This window comes from Festucalex cinctus, chromosome 17 (assembly GCF_051991245.1).
Source record: "Festucalex cinctus isolate MCC-2025b chromosome 17, RoL_Fcin_1.0, whole genome shotgun sequence".
Taxonomy (NCBI): domain Eukaryota; kingdom Metazoa; phylum Chordata; class Actinopteri; order Syngnathiformes; family Syngnathidae; genus Festucalex; species Festucalex cinctus.
The window spans coordinates 6,838,859-6,853,989 of record NC_135427.1 but is presented as its reverse complement, the minus strand read 5'-3'; the positions used below and the strand labels follow the sequence as shown (position 1 = coordinate 6,853,989).

The following is a 15,131-nucleotide window of genomic DNA, read 5'->3' as shown; positions in this document are numbered from 1 at the left end:
CTTTTCAAAGGCCTTTAAGAGCTTTGTGAACATTTCAACAGTTTCATTCTGTAATCCTTTCATATATATTTCATAAGACTCCAAAAAAAAAAAAAAAAAAAAAAAAGTTCAAAAGAAATCAATCCAAAACCACGACTGGCTTTTCCGTCATCAGGGGAAACGAGTTGCTTACAGACATTTAAAATTGTATTATCAACTTCAAAAAAGGGCTCTCAGAAAAATATATAATAAATAATAAAGCTATAAGTGCCGGAGCGGAAAATTACATTTTCAAATTCATCAGGCGCAATTTTTGGTGTTCAATTTCTCACTTAAGACGTTCTCGAGGGGTGCGAAGTGCTGAACCGGCGTCCTTTCGATTACAAGATGGCCACAACATCACGTGAGAAACGATTAACACGCTTTGTTTTTTTTTTTTGGTTATTCTTTCACATGTCATAATGCAGGCGTGTCCAAACGTTTTCATTTGAGGGCCACATACAGAAAATCAGAAGGACGCAAGGGCCACATAATCATGTTATGAAGAGAAATTGTGATTAGTCCTAAAAATTGTACAAATAATTGATTTGTGCTTTTGCATATTTAGAAAAATGCAACAGTACATAAACCAATTTATTTGTAATATGGCAGTCGGGTTATTATAGTTTGGGAAATTGAAAAATTAAAAACTTAGTTTTTGTTTTGAGGTTTTTTTTTAAATTTATTTAGTTAGTTTGAATTAGTTTTCAGGGTGGTTCTGTTAGTTTTAGTTCTTTAATAAATGCTTAGTTTTAGTTTAGTTAGTTTCAGGTTTTTTTTTTTTTTTTTTTTTTTTAAATGTGTATTACTTAGACTTGTGCACAATATTAAAAAAAAAAAATACCATGGGCGCAACGTCATTAGTCCGGTTTATATCAAAAACAAAAAAAACACATTTAAAATCATCCCCAAATTAATGACCAAAGACGACAACGAAGCACATTTTTGCTGTAATTAGTTAGTTTTAGTTAATTTTGTAAACATAAAATGTAGTTTTAGTTAGTTTTCTTTCTTTTTTTTAAAAGCATCTTCGTTTTTATTTTCTTTCAGTATCGAAATTGTAGTTTTGAATTTTAGGTTGTTTTTTTTTTGTTAGTTTTAGTTCACTAAAATAACGTTTAATGGCATCTGTGTTTTTCTGCATCCTCCCTTCTTACTTTGACCATCTCCAAACATTATTTTATTTATTTATTTTTTGATTCGAACCGAGTCAAATGCCATTTTTAGCATATGTCGCGGGCCACTAAAAAAAAAAAAAATGGACGGCGGGCCGCAAATGGCCCCCCCGGGCCGTCGTTTGGACACCCCTGCCATAATGTAATTTTATTTGTCGGGAAGCGACGATCTGCAATGAGAGAAAAGGACTCAAAAAAAAAAAAAAAAAAAAAAAAAAAAAAAAAAAAAAAAAAAAAAAAAAAAAGGACTCTCACCTCGATGAGTTTCCGTTCATAGCCGGCTGCCAACTCCTCGATGTCGCCCAAACATTTCGTGGGAGGGGCAGACGGCCGCTCCTCGCTCGACGGCAAAACCGGCAGCGCTGCAAGAGGGAAAGACAAATATGGCGGCTTAGGGATGGGAATCGAGTCAGATTTCCACCATCGATTCCATTCACAACACTTTTCGATTCAGTTGAAGGAATTCACGCAGCACAAATTAGACAGTCAAAAAAAGTGCCGGCGCTGCAAACGGGGAGAAACTTCTTGCTGTCATTTAATGCATGAGTAAAAATATCAAATATGAAAATGAAAAATATTTACATGAAGAATTGAATACATTGCAGTTACATTAATACTGTTTTATTTCACATGGTCTTATTAAAAACAATAATTATTTAAATAAATTACAAACACGGTACAGGCTATGTGGAAAAAAAAAAAAAAAGTGACAAAAAAAAACACTGATGACATTCACATTGTTGTTTTTGTGCAAATGTTCAAGTGGTCATTGAGGGGAGCGTGTGTGTGTGTGTGTGTGTGTTGGGGGCGGGGTCGATATGTCGATACATGGTTTTATGTATCAATATTGTGATATGAAAAGGCGTATCGATACGATATCGATGTATCGATATTTTGAGCCCAGCCCTAATTGCGGCTACATAAAAAAAAAAAAATTCAAAATAAAAACAAAAATGACTAAATAAATAAATAAATGACTAAATAAATAGAGAAATAACTAAATAAACAAGTAAATGACTAAATAAAGTGAAAATAAAAACGGAATTATTTCCATTTATATTTATTTTTGGGATATAATTTTAGAATTATATATTTTTTTTATATTCATTTTTATTTTCACTTTTAAAGTTGAGTTGAGTTGAGTAAAAAAAAAAAAAAAAAAAAACGTCTTTGGGACACTTAGAACATAAAAAAAAAAAAACGTATTTATACGTTATTGGGAGTAAATGAGTTAATGTCACACCGGCGTAAAAGAGTCGCACGCGGTGCAAACAAACATGCTTAAGCACACAAATCTTTTTTTTTTTTTTTTTTTTTTTTCTTCTTCGTACGTACGATGCCACAATGTAAGTCAGCAACTCAAACAGTTGTTTTTTTTTTCCCTCTTTCCTTTCCTGTCATTTCTATTAAGATGACAAACGTCCCCCCCGACTCCATCGCTTTTCCCTCCCAGCCCGAGCTCATTGTTTCTTTGTAATACGGAAGCTCGCTCACAGGCTTAAGTCATCATGGCGGCGCCTAAAGCCTTGTTTCTAAGCTCATAAACATCAACTAATAGGGTTCCCTCTGCGGGGAAAAAAAACACAACAAAAAAAAACAGAACAGCACGGCTCGGCAGAAATGGAAGCGCTGTGTCTTTGCAGAGGAGGAGGCGGGCAAACGCTTTGATTGGATTTTCAGCGCCACAGAAGAAAATTAACTTTGGAATTTCGACGTCAACGCGCCCCGCCGACGCAAGACAGACGGACGGACGGACACGCCGGAGCTCGGAGGGAGGGATGGGAAAACGCGCGCTGAGAGCGGAGGAAATGACTTGAAATACAGCGCTGGGAATTGAACGTGTCGAAAGGCTCCATAATGCGCGACTAAGGTTTTGCATTTTGACTGATTTTTGCAAGGCCCACAGAATATTGTGTTAAAAATGTACTGTTCCCGACATGTCCAACATGAAACACTGATGCCACCCCGTAGCGCAAAATTACAACACGAACGGTCTCGGTGTTTCACACTCCTGTTCACTTTATATTTTTAACTCCAAATAAGCTATGCATTACTTACCGGTACTCTAAAATTACTGTATCAATTAACTTAAAAAAAAAAATGCAACCACATTTGCATTTTGTAATAGTATGTTTCCACTTTTTTTTTTTTTTTTGTTAATTAACGTGCATGAGCTGTCAATTTTTTTTAAAACAGATTAATCACATCTTAGAATTTTGATTAACTCATTCACTCGCCGCCATTTTCACATTTCGCAGTCCCGTTCGCTCCCGGCTGTTTTACTGGATTTTGACTGATTTTGCAAGGCTCACAGAATATTCTGTTCAATTGCTATAAAAGCATGGAACCTACCAAAAGAAAGATTAAAGTCTCTTCTTTCATCAGGAAAAAAAAAAAAAAAGTATGTTTCTATCTGTTTCCGTTTTGCAGCAATTAGCATTAGAAGAGAGCTAAGTTTCATCAGTTTTCACAAATCGATTTAAAATTGTAAGTAATTGAGCTGTTTTTTTTCTACATGGCCCTGGTTGATCTCCTTTGCTCTGCTGCCACCTGCTGGCCGTTTGTGTAATAACTACCATTTTTGCAACCGTTCTTTGCAGTTGAGAGGCTGCATCAAAGCCTTCTGTATGCTCTAGCTAGCATTAAAAAAAAACGGGAAAAAACGTATAAATACGTCTTTGGGACTAGGGATGTCACGATACTCGTGATATCGTGATATTAAAACTGCCACAATTACAATTTACAATATTGTGATCTTTTTTAAATATCGCCAACCTCCCCCCCACAACAACGTGATAATTATCGTATCGTCACCTTCATATTGCGCTAATATCGTATCGCGATGTTTGGATATCGTTACATCCCTAATATGGACGGTATTAAAATTTCTGATCTAAAATGACCTTTTAACGAATTATTTGAGTGAACAAAAATTCATTTTCCCCAATTGTATTTATTTTATTTTATTTTACACATTTTTTAATGATTTTTATTTTGCTTGTATTTATGTTTATTTTATTTTTGAACAGAAGAAACATGTATCATGTTAAGTTTAAATATATAAACAAATGTTAACATTCTTCTTCTGTTTTAATTGTGCTATTTTTAGAACAGACCTGTGGGCTACTCATGTCATCATTGGGGCTAACTAGTACCCAGTGGCACTTAATTTTTTATTTTTTTTGGGGGGAAAACGCACATTTAATCAGGGCAAAATGACACCTGTGTTTAACAACAGTACCTCGTCTTGCTTGGAGGCAATTAACTTCAAAGATGCCATCAAACCGCCTAAATGTGGGACAGGCAAAGTGAAAAGAGCGAGTTGGACGTCGATTGTGTGGAACTTGTTGTTTATCTCAAAGCGATTGAGACAAAATGGTGGCCAATACTCAGTCGGATGCGCATTTCCTGATACAACACCTTTTGATATGCTGTCGCTATGTAAGTAATGCGGACAAACAAGAAGGAGACAAGTGATGTGTGTGCGGCGGGGGGGGTGTGACACCACAGATGTTCCTGGCTAAAGAAAATTGGGCTGACAGCTGGTGTGCAATAACAAAACTAAGTGAGCGTCATCCCCCGGCAGCTGCCTTGCGCGCTACGAAACGTCGGGCTGCCCATGAGCAATGTGTTGCGTCGGGAGCACCAAGTGCGTGCGTGCGCGTGCGTGTCGCCGATTCCCCATCCCAGACTTGCATCCCACGAGTGCTCACCTCGTCTCCCCTCGAGACGTCGGCCCAACTCGAGTTGAGCTACTCGAGGGTGGGGAACCACCAAAAAAAAAAAATGGTCTTGCAAAAATACGGCGAAACACGTGAAATGTATCGTAGCAACAGCGGGACAATGTTTCAAAGATGTAAAACCCATTCATCCATTTTCTGATCCTCACTAGGGTCATGGATGGAAGTCAAATGCCGATAAATAAGACTTTTTTTTTTTTTTTTTTTTTTTTTTTTTTTGCAAAAACAAAAATCTGAATCCACTGCTGCCCACTTCAAATAAGATCAAGAAAGACAATCAAACGATGAATACGGGCCTACATTCAGACCAGCTGCAGGACAAAAAGTCTGATGGAAGGAGAAAAGTAAATAAACGGCATTAATCCTACCTTCAGGTGCTGTCTAAATATGTTCAGGCAGATTGATTTTTTTTTTTTTTTTTTTTTAAGGTCCATTTTATTGACCTTTTCACATTTAAATGGCAAAGTTAAAGGGCCGGTTTCACTTTTTTAAATACAGGATTTAAAACAAACAAACTACTTCTCAATTAACGGATCTGGGCTTCTCTTAACGTGTGGTGGTGATTTTGTCCTAAACCCCCTACATTTTCAGTGGCTGAAATTTCGGGGCCGTAAATTTTTTATTTTTTTTTTCTTAATTAAATAAATGAATTGCATTAAAGGCCCAGTGTGCCAGTTTCACGCAGGAAAATGCACTTTTTAAATACAGGATTTAAACAAAAACTACTTCTCAATTTACAGATCTGGGCTTTTCTTAACATGTGGTGGTGATTTTGTCCTAAACCCCCACCCCAACTCAGCCTGTATTTTGCCATTTTGTGTTTGTCTTGTAAACAGCGGGACGTTTCTGTGGAAAGACAGTGTTTACAAACCTCCAGCCAATCACAGAGCGGGGGGGGCGGGGTGTCGCAAATGGGGCCATGCGAACGTGTCGGCTGCGTGACGTCACTCCCGCGGCAATTTGAAAGCATGCACAAATAATTTTTTTTCACTCACTCACTCACGTGTGAATGAGTGAATAAAATAAAATAAAAAAATAATACAAATTGTACAAATTGATGCGTACGCACGCAAGTGAATGAGGCCGAAATGAAGGTGTACGGATTCAAGGTTACAACTTTTGTAAATACATGCTCATAGCCCTTTTTTTTTTTTCTTTCCTAAAACTTTATTGGCACAATCTCCTTTGTTTGTTTCTCATCTCTTATGCCTTCTTTCCACCTTATCAATCATTCACGTTGTTCTATTTAACTTGGCAGCACACTGCATCAGTGGTCCCATGTCGCCAATCACGTATACGGAGGAAGGCCGGCCACTCTGCACCATGCATATTCATAATACCTTTTTTTTTTGGAACAAAAACGCAAGCTAAATTAATCTGTTTTTCATTCTAAAATAACAGGACAGAATACAATAAGAAAGGGCAAACGCATATTTAACAAAAGGATTCAAACAACACACGCATGCGAGCGCCCAGAACGCGTCGTCGGGTTAATCACGTGCGTGCGTGCGTGCGTCGTCGACGGGCTGGCTCGGGAGCAGGCCCGGCAGCTGGCAGAGTTAATTAACTAGTGCTAATCAAAAGCAATCTTCTCTCATTTTCTAATCGCGCATAGTTCATTTCTCGCGTTCCCCGCGCGCAGATAATGGCAGCGTTTGTGTGTGTGTGTGGCGGAAGTAAGAAGCGAAAGGGAGACCAACCTGATCTAAAAAAAAATATATATATATATATAATTCGTGATTTGGTTCACATTAAGGCAGTGCTTCTCAAATAGTGGGGCTCCATCAAGGGGGGCGTGTTTGACCTCAGGGAACATGCTTTTTTATTTATTTATTTTTTTTTTTTTTTTTTTGTTTTTTTACTGTCCATTAATAAAGTGCAATTGCACCTCCGCTACATTAGGGGGCAGTGGCGCTCTCATTATTGGCAGAGTGCGCGCAGGGAGAATTCGCTCGGTGGTGTAGGGGTTTTGTTTGCACTGAGCATGCGCGCTTTGTACACAGCACAAAAAAATAAATAAATAAATAAATAAATAAATAAATAATTTAAAAAAAAAAAAAGAATCGGCACAAATTATTTTTTATATTTTTGTTTTGCACGTTAAATTTTATTTGAATGAGTTTATTTCAATGAGTTGTGAAATCCAAAACACCCACTAACTATGGCCAGCAGATGGCAGCGGTAGCCGCTCGGGCCCTAACTAGAGCTGCGGACGACGATGAACCATGACGCAATCTGCTGAAATCGAACGTTTTCAAGGCTGACGTGAACGATCAAAGCCTTTGTAACATTAAACCTAATTTGACGGCGCGTCACTAAACAAAAAAATAGTATCAAAGTCACTGTTGTGGAGAAAACGTTTATGTAGCAAAAAAAATAAAAAATATTCGGTTTGCTTCGAAAAATGAGTTAAAATGGCATTTTGTTTTTTTTTGTTTTTTTTTAATAAATTGTGGCAGTAAAAGAGTTCATGTTGGTGATCAGTTTGAATGCATTATTATTTATTGATTTTATGTCATTTTATTTTTCCATATCATATGGTTTGACATGGTCAGTCAAAAAAAATTTTCTTCTTACTGGGGGGGGCATGACAGAAAATAATTGCGAAGCACTGCATTAAGGCAACAAAATGGGGTAAAAGAGTCTGCTTATTTTTTGTGTAAACACGATTAGATTGAATTACAGTGACATCAGCTAACCAGAAGTAAAGTCGCACTTGTGTTTGCTTGTTTGTGTTTGATAATTATTTTCAAAAGAATTACGAACATGAAACAACGTTGATACAAAATGTTGCAAAAAGTGCGAAATCATTTCTAAATCATTATCCCTCGCCTAAATTCCATTTGCAACAGTCATATTGTTTCCCACTGGTCCAAAGTGGCAAATTAACGTGACGAGAAAAGCTGCGCTATTCAAAATCGATACTCGTTGTGACTTGGGAGAACTTAAAATGCTTCGAGTGGGGCGCAAGCAAAATTAATTTGTCCGTCAGGGATTGACAAACAAAGCTGAAATTTTTTATTTTTTTTTTCTGTTAAAAGCATGTCTTGGCACCACGCTAATTGCTAAAACTGGCGATGACAAGGTTCAATAATGTTAATTGAAAAACTGAAGACAAAAATGTTTGCGATCCGCTGAAAAGCACAAAACTTCACGAGTCTGTCTCAGGGGTTCGGCAGAGGTCAAGACACACCCGATTCAAATTATTTGTGTGATTTCTTTATTATTGTAATGCCTTTATACTATGTCCCCAAAAAAATAAAAATAAAAAGTGGTCAGACGAATATGTGTTAACACAGAGCTTATGGTGTTCCACAGGGTTCAACTCTAGGGCCTCTGCCGTTTTCATTGCATTTCTGGCTTTGGGTTCCGTAATAGGGGTGGTTGTTTTAAAGTGCTCTATTGCTCTATTGTTGAGTTTCTAGTCCAGGATGGAGGACCAAAACTGCCAAAATTCAAAATAAATAAATGACTAAAAGTGAAAATAAAAATGGATGTAAAAAAAAATAAATAAATAAATAAATATAAATGGAAATAAAAAGAGCAATAAATAAATAAATAAATTTGCATTTAATTTTGAATTATATTATAAAACTGCCAAAACTAAAATAAAAAATAAATGACTAAATAAATAAATGAATGGCTAAAAGTGAAAATAAAAATGGATATAAAAAAAAAAATGTAATTCAAAAATGATATCCAAAAAAATAAATATAAATGGAAATAAAAAGAGCACTAAATAAATAAATTTGTATTTAATTTTTGAATTATATTCTATTATAAAACTGCCAAATTTAAAAATAAATAAATGACTAAATAAAGGTATAAATAATTAAATAAATAAATAAATGACTAAAAGTGAAAATAAAAACTGATATAAAAAATAAAATTTAAAAAATAAATACAATTGTATTTAGTCATGTAATTTTTTGTTGTTGCTCTTTTTATTTCCATTTATATTTATTTTTTGGGATATAATTTTTTTATTATATATTTTTTATTTTCCCTTTTAGTCCTTTATTCATTTAATCATTTATTTATTTTGAATGTTGTCAGTTTTGGTCCTCCATAGGTCCAGTACTAGCTTTCAATAAAGAAGCGTTTGGTGAACGCGCAAAGGCAACCGGCACCTCCAACGAGGTGAACCGCCACCGCAAATAGCCGCTTTGATCGAAATTACCCGCATTACCTCCAAGACTCCATTTTCTCCATTCTTGTCTTCTATTCCCACACTTCAGCGGTGACCCAGTTTCCTCACGGGGATTATTAAAGTTTCATTTTATCATCCGCTCTAATCTGAAGCTTTGCGCCTTTATTCAAGCTTCACGGCTCCCGGCGCGACGGCGTCGCACGGATGCTTTTGATGGAAACGATAAGACGGGAGGGGTGCGAGATCAATATTGGGATTATGCATGGTGACGTCGCCAGTTGCTAACTATTACTGGCGAACGTGACGGCGCGTTCATCTGATATTCACATAATCTGACGGGGAACAAAACTGATGACAACAAGGGGGCTTTTCACATGGACGGGCAAACAGAGTTGTGTGAAGCAAACCGGTAGCTTAACAGGTTGCTATGAAAACGGGACAAATGATTCATTGCAGGTGCTGATCTTGATTTGATTTGTGACGTATAAGCCAATATTTTTCTTATTACATTTCTAAAGTGCACCACAGTTTCATTTTCAAGCAAAACCAAATCTTGTCGATTGATCTTGTCGCATGCTGTAAGATGATGCTAAATGTCAACGTTAGCTGCTAAGGAAGTGAGACAATGTTGAATTTCTCACAGATGCGGACGTACAACTTTACATCTAAACTTACTGTGTAAGAAGCAACACAATCCATCCACCCCCCCCCCCACCCCCAAAAAAAATCTTAGGATTTTTAATGAAACTTGGGGTACTTGTTGACAGTGATGGCACGACAATAAATCTAAAATTTTAGGTCAATCGGGGCAGGGGTTTGGGAGTTATGGCCAATGATGATCCACAAGGTCAATTTAAAGGTCAAACAAATCAAAACATGACTAACATATGTTCCAAATGATTGAAGTTTGTGAATCCTTGTTGAATTCCCTTTCCAGCAATACCCGTTTTGTGAAGATTGACCCAGAAGTTCCAGAGATATTAAAGATTCAAAGGAATGCGGACACGCCCCTTTTTGCGAGAAATTGTCAAAATACAGCAGACCGTAGCGCCAATACACGTACTCCGATTGACCTAAAATTTAGGATTTAGTGTTGTCCCATTACTATCAATAAGTACACCAAGTTTCATTCAAATCAAAATCTGCTTGGATAAACCCACTGGAGTCATCTGATTCATCAGATTTGGAAATCAAGTTCTGTCCAACCTAAAAATGTTGTTATATTCAACTGGAACGACAATATTTTAGTAGCATTTCAACAGTCATGGTCAAATAAATGATACTGTAACTAGAAACAAAAATAATGAGCCTTGAAAAAAAATGTGCAAAAATATTTGAATCATTGTTAGAAAGTAAAATTTACATCAGTCACAACGATAATATACTGCCACTTAAGTGTCAGGTGAAAATGACATCACAGTGGCTTAGGACACAACTTGCGAATGTCACATGACCAAAAAAGGTGAGACGCCCTGTGATGTCATTTTTAACAGACAGCAATTGGCTGCCGCCTACGATGGATAAAAACAGGTGGATTTTGTGCTAAAATCATATTCCACATATGCAATATTAATCAGAATATCGTATGTAGACTACAACATTTCGTAAATACCATTTTTGACTTCACTTCCCTTTTAACTCATTTGCTTCCAAAAACGTATAAATACGTTCTATTTTAAATACGACCATGTTTGTTTGTTTTTTGCTAGAGCATACAGAATGTTTTGATGCAGCCTCTGAACTGAAGAGAACACTTGAAGCAATGGTAGCTATTACAAAAACGGCCAACAGGTGGCAGCAGAGTATAAGAGATCAACCAGGGCCATGTTGTAAAAAAACTTTTTTCCCCAATGTTTTACAAATATTTGTAAATAATGATGAAATTGTATTCTAATGCTATGGAAACATATAGAAATGCACTTTTTTCATGATAAAAGAAGAGACTAATCTTTGTTTTGGTAGGTTCCATGTTTTTACAGCAATAGAACACAATAATCTATGGGCCTTGCAAAATCAGTCAAAATCCAGGAAAACAGCCGGGAGCGAAGGTGGTTGCTTCCGTGAAAATGGCTGCAAGTGAAAATGAGTTAAGTGGAGAAATTCCATGTGGAGGCAGTTTGCTTACAGACAATGTCTGTAAAAAGCAACTCATTAAAAAAAAAAAAAAAAAAAATATTACTTGTTTGTGCAATTTCACACTTGATGGGTGGCCAAGCACTCCAGCGACCCAAATATGTTTGCACATGCAATTAAAAAAAAAAAAAACATGTTTCCATAATATGTCCTGTTTAATGGCAAATAATGTAGGCGTCGTTCAAAGATGGCTCTCTCCTCACTTTTTAACATTCTTCGCTGTTTGATAACTGTTAAATTTGAACAAATTAAAACACAAAACCTGCTTAACTCGGCCTTTACTGGTGAAAAACCTACCGCGGTTCCTTTGTGGAGGACAATCCAACGGAATTGTATTTTCAGAATTTCCACCCTCGCAAGAGCATTCCTGCATTTATTCATCAGAAGGGAACATTTGATGTCTTCTTTCGACAGTATTCTGCAATGGTTAAGCAATAATAGCAACGTTTATCTTTTTCTGCCTTTTCTGTCATGAAGAATAGACCGGTGCGCGCAAGCGGGTGTTTCATGAGCGAGCAAAGGAAGCACAACCAAATAATTATTCCTTTGATCGAAATAAATTACTAAGAAAAAACAAAAAACAAATCTGTGACCCCAAAACGTCTCAGCTGGAAAGCATGGCAGCTCAATCTGCTGCAACCTATTAAAAGCGTTATTAAGCATTCGCGGGAGGTGCGCACATGCCCACGGAATTTACATTTTCGCCAACAGATCCCATGCAAAATGCATGTCCGTTTACTTAGCACAATACGTCTTTCCGTCCACGTACTTTTACAAATTTAAATAAGCGCACAACACGACTCGCCCGTTCCTACATGAAGGTGACATGTTTCAAGAGAAGCGCTTATATAACCAGCAACAAAACCTGCTGAGGAGTGTACAAGTACACTTTGAGCTCCTTGGCTGAAAATGATGAAAAAAAAAAAAATGGTCAGTTCAAGCTGAAGGCGACTTCATGATGAATATCGAAATACCTCACACTCAACTGGCAACGCGAGTTGTTTATTAGAAATGTTCTCCCGCTTCCATTAAAAATAAACATGGAAAGGGTCCATCCCTGTTTTTTTTTCAGCTATTCAATTCTGTTTGTACGTTGGGTTTTTATTAACACATTCACTGCCAGCCCAGCAAAAGCACCATTTGACGTCTTTTTCCGTCAATGGCAGGGAATGAGTTAAAAAGTTGGTTTTGCGTTTATAATGTAATTAGAAGCGAAAACATATGCTGGACCAGTAGCTTGCCAATGTCAACGACTGGTAATGATCTCATTCACTGATTTTCATTCTCCCTTTCGCTTCCGGCCGTTTTTGTTTTTTTGACTGATTTCGCAAAGATCACAGAATATTAGGGATAGACCGATTATCGGCCGGGCCGATTATCGGTGCCGATATTTGGCAGTTTGACAAATATCGGTATCGGCCTTTTGACCAATCTGAAAGCCAATAAAGCGGGTATTTTGAACACATTCTGACAATTTGTTCACCTTCTGCAAAAATCTTTTGAAACTTTTTATGAATCCTGATGAAAACCCCAAATTTGCTACGTTTGCGTTCATTTTTTTGCACAGTGAAATACAGGAACTTTTCATTTATGGATCTATTTCAATTTCCACTTTATAAATAAGGATGCTGACACTGGGAATTCCCTACATGTTTTATTTTTAAGAATTAAAAAAAAAGTAAAAAAAAAATAAATAAAAAAAATAAAAATAAAGAAATGTTGAAACTCCCTGCAATTTTTTTTAAATAGAATTTTTAAACAAAGCTGCCAATATCGTTTAAAATTGAAAAGAAAAAGTACTTTTTAATTTTTACACTAATATTTTCTCTTCTACAGCAAATAAATATCGGCTTGAAATATCGGTTATCGTTCTCCTTGACTACTAATAATCGGTATCAGTATCGGCCTTGAAAAAGCCATATCGGTCTATCACTACAGAATATTGTGTTCTATTGCTATAAAAACATGGAGCCTAACAAAAGAAAGATTCGAGTCTCTACTTTCATCAGGGAAAAAAAAAAAAAAAAGTATATTTGTATCCGTTCTTGATTTACAGCTATTAGCAAAGCTAAGATTCATCATTATTTACAAATCTGTTTAAACAGTGATCTCCTATAGTCTGCTGCCACCCGCTGGCCGCATTTTGTAATAACTACCATTGCTTTAAGTGACCTCTTCAAGTCAGAAGCTGCATCAAAGTCAGTTGTACAAGTAATAATGGGGTTGTTTTTAAACATATTGCCTGCCGTACCACAACATGTACATTGCACAAACCCTTCATTGACATTCATTTCCTCAATCTTCTGCACTGGTGATATAACGCCAAAATCCCTCATAACGAGACACAACATTATATAAAAAAGCAACAACAACAACAACAAAAAAAAAAAGAGGCTGCGCCTCTGTGATGGTCTCGTTTGTTCAGAGCACTTATCCTTCAGCTCGGAATTAATATGTTAATTATCTGCTGATCTGTTGGCGCAGCGTGGTGTATTTTTTAATGAGGACTTGCCGTCTCTGGTGTATTTATTAAAAAAAAAAAAAAAAAACGAGTAGACAACATTCCTGTGAAGGTGTTCAGGCGGCGCAAAGAGAGAGTGTGTTCACTTTAAGTGTCCAGCGTTGTGCATGCCTACAGGGGGGAATGGGTACTCGTGTGTTAAAATGAGCATTAAGAATTGATGTTCCCATCTGGAGGACAAGGTAGAGCAGAGTAGAGGAGATTTTTTGGGGTTTGGGGGTGGGTTGGGTCGGGGTCTTCTTTCAAGAGTTGAGAAGAACAATTTCATTTAGTCAAATGAAATATTCTCTGTACCCAACGGTGAATGAAAAAAAAAAAAAAAAAGAGACAGAGTGATGAGGTGAGTGAGGAAACCGAACCGTTGTGACCTATTAGCAAGTGTAATTTAGACATTTCCGATTTTAGATAGAGAAATGCGAGAGGATTGACGACAGGGAGGGATGGACAGAATGAGACAGAAGATGAGAAAAAAAGAACATTGAAAAGCTGTAGAGGTAAACGACTGACTTATGTTAATTATTCGTCAAACACCTGGGGTAGTGTTTGTTGGATACGACTGACCCCCCCCCCCAAAAATACAAAATGTGACATTCAAAGTTCTTTTAGATGACTTGATTATAACTTCAAAAAGCATAGGCAGGCCTTATTAAACTAGACTAAGTGCAATTTCTGGAGATAATTGCATGGGAATGCTGAAAGCTGAATGCTAAGATTTGAATTCATGTGGAATGCTTGTGAAATAAATTGAGATAAATTATGAAAGTATAACCTCCTGGTTAAGGGACAATGTTTTTTTTGTTTTTTTTACCACCGAGCAGTATTAGACACCTGGTGATGATGATACGTTATATGTATGGAAGTGGGCGTGGAAAGTGATACTTAGAAAAAGTTCAAAGTCTGTCCGATTGAAAACGAATGGGGAAAAGTTGATATTGTTAAATTGTGTAAATACTGTAAGTAATGTGGAATCAAACGATATATACCCCGGGAGGCGTGAATTTTTTTAAGCTAGTTGAAATTTGAACAATGTAAATTGGAAGTGGGAGTTGTTACGCGGCAAAAAAGTGGGGAGAATAAAAATGCTTTCAGCATTCCTACAACTAGACTAAGTGCAATTTCTGGTGAAATTGCATAGGAATGCTGAAAACTGAATGCTAAGATTTTAATGCAAGGGGCTTATGAAATGAATTGAGAGATAAATTATGAAATTATAACCTCCTGGTTAACTCATTCACTCCCAACCATTTTCACTTAACTGTTTTCCTGGATTTTGACTGATTTTTCAAGGCCCGCGAAATATTATGTTCAATTGCTATAAAAATATGGAACATACCAAAAGAGAGATTAGAGTCTCTTCTTTTATCAGGGGAAAAAAAGTATATTCCTATCTGTTT

At 36.6% G+C, this 15,131-nt stretch overlaps 2 protein-coding genes across 4 annotated transcripts in view; both read right to left on the bottom strand.

The window, feature by feature from the left end:
- snx29 (sorting nexin 29) overlaps window positions 1-15,131 on the bottom strand; it is a 187,499-nt gene that overhangs the window by 131,241 nt on the left and 41,127 nt on the right. For all 3 annotated transcript variants that reach the window (XR_013279503.1, XM_077503066.1, XM_077503068.1), the window contains one exon: window positions 1,449-1,555. Coding sequence is in view for 2 of the 3 variants with exons in the window: in XM_077503066.1 (XP_077359192.1) it covers window positions 1,449-1,555 (107 nt within the window). In the remaining variant the exon portion in view is untranslated. The remainder of the gene's footprint in view (window positions 1-1,448; window positions 1,556-15,131) is intronic.
- Window positions 1-15,131, bottom strand: part of ercc4 (excision repair cross-complementation group 4) — a 221,266-nt gene that overhangs the window by 165,022 nt on the left and 41,113 nt on the right. The window lies entirely within an intron of this gene.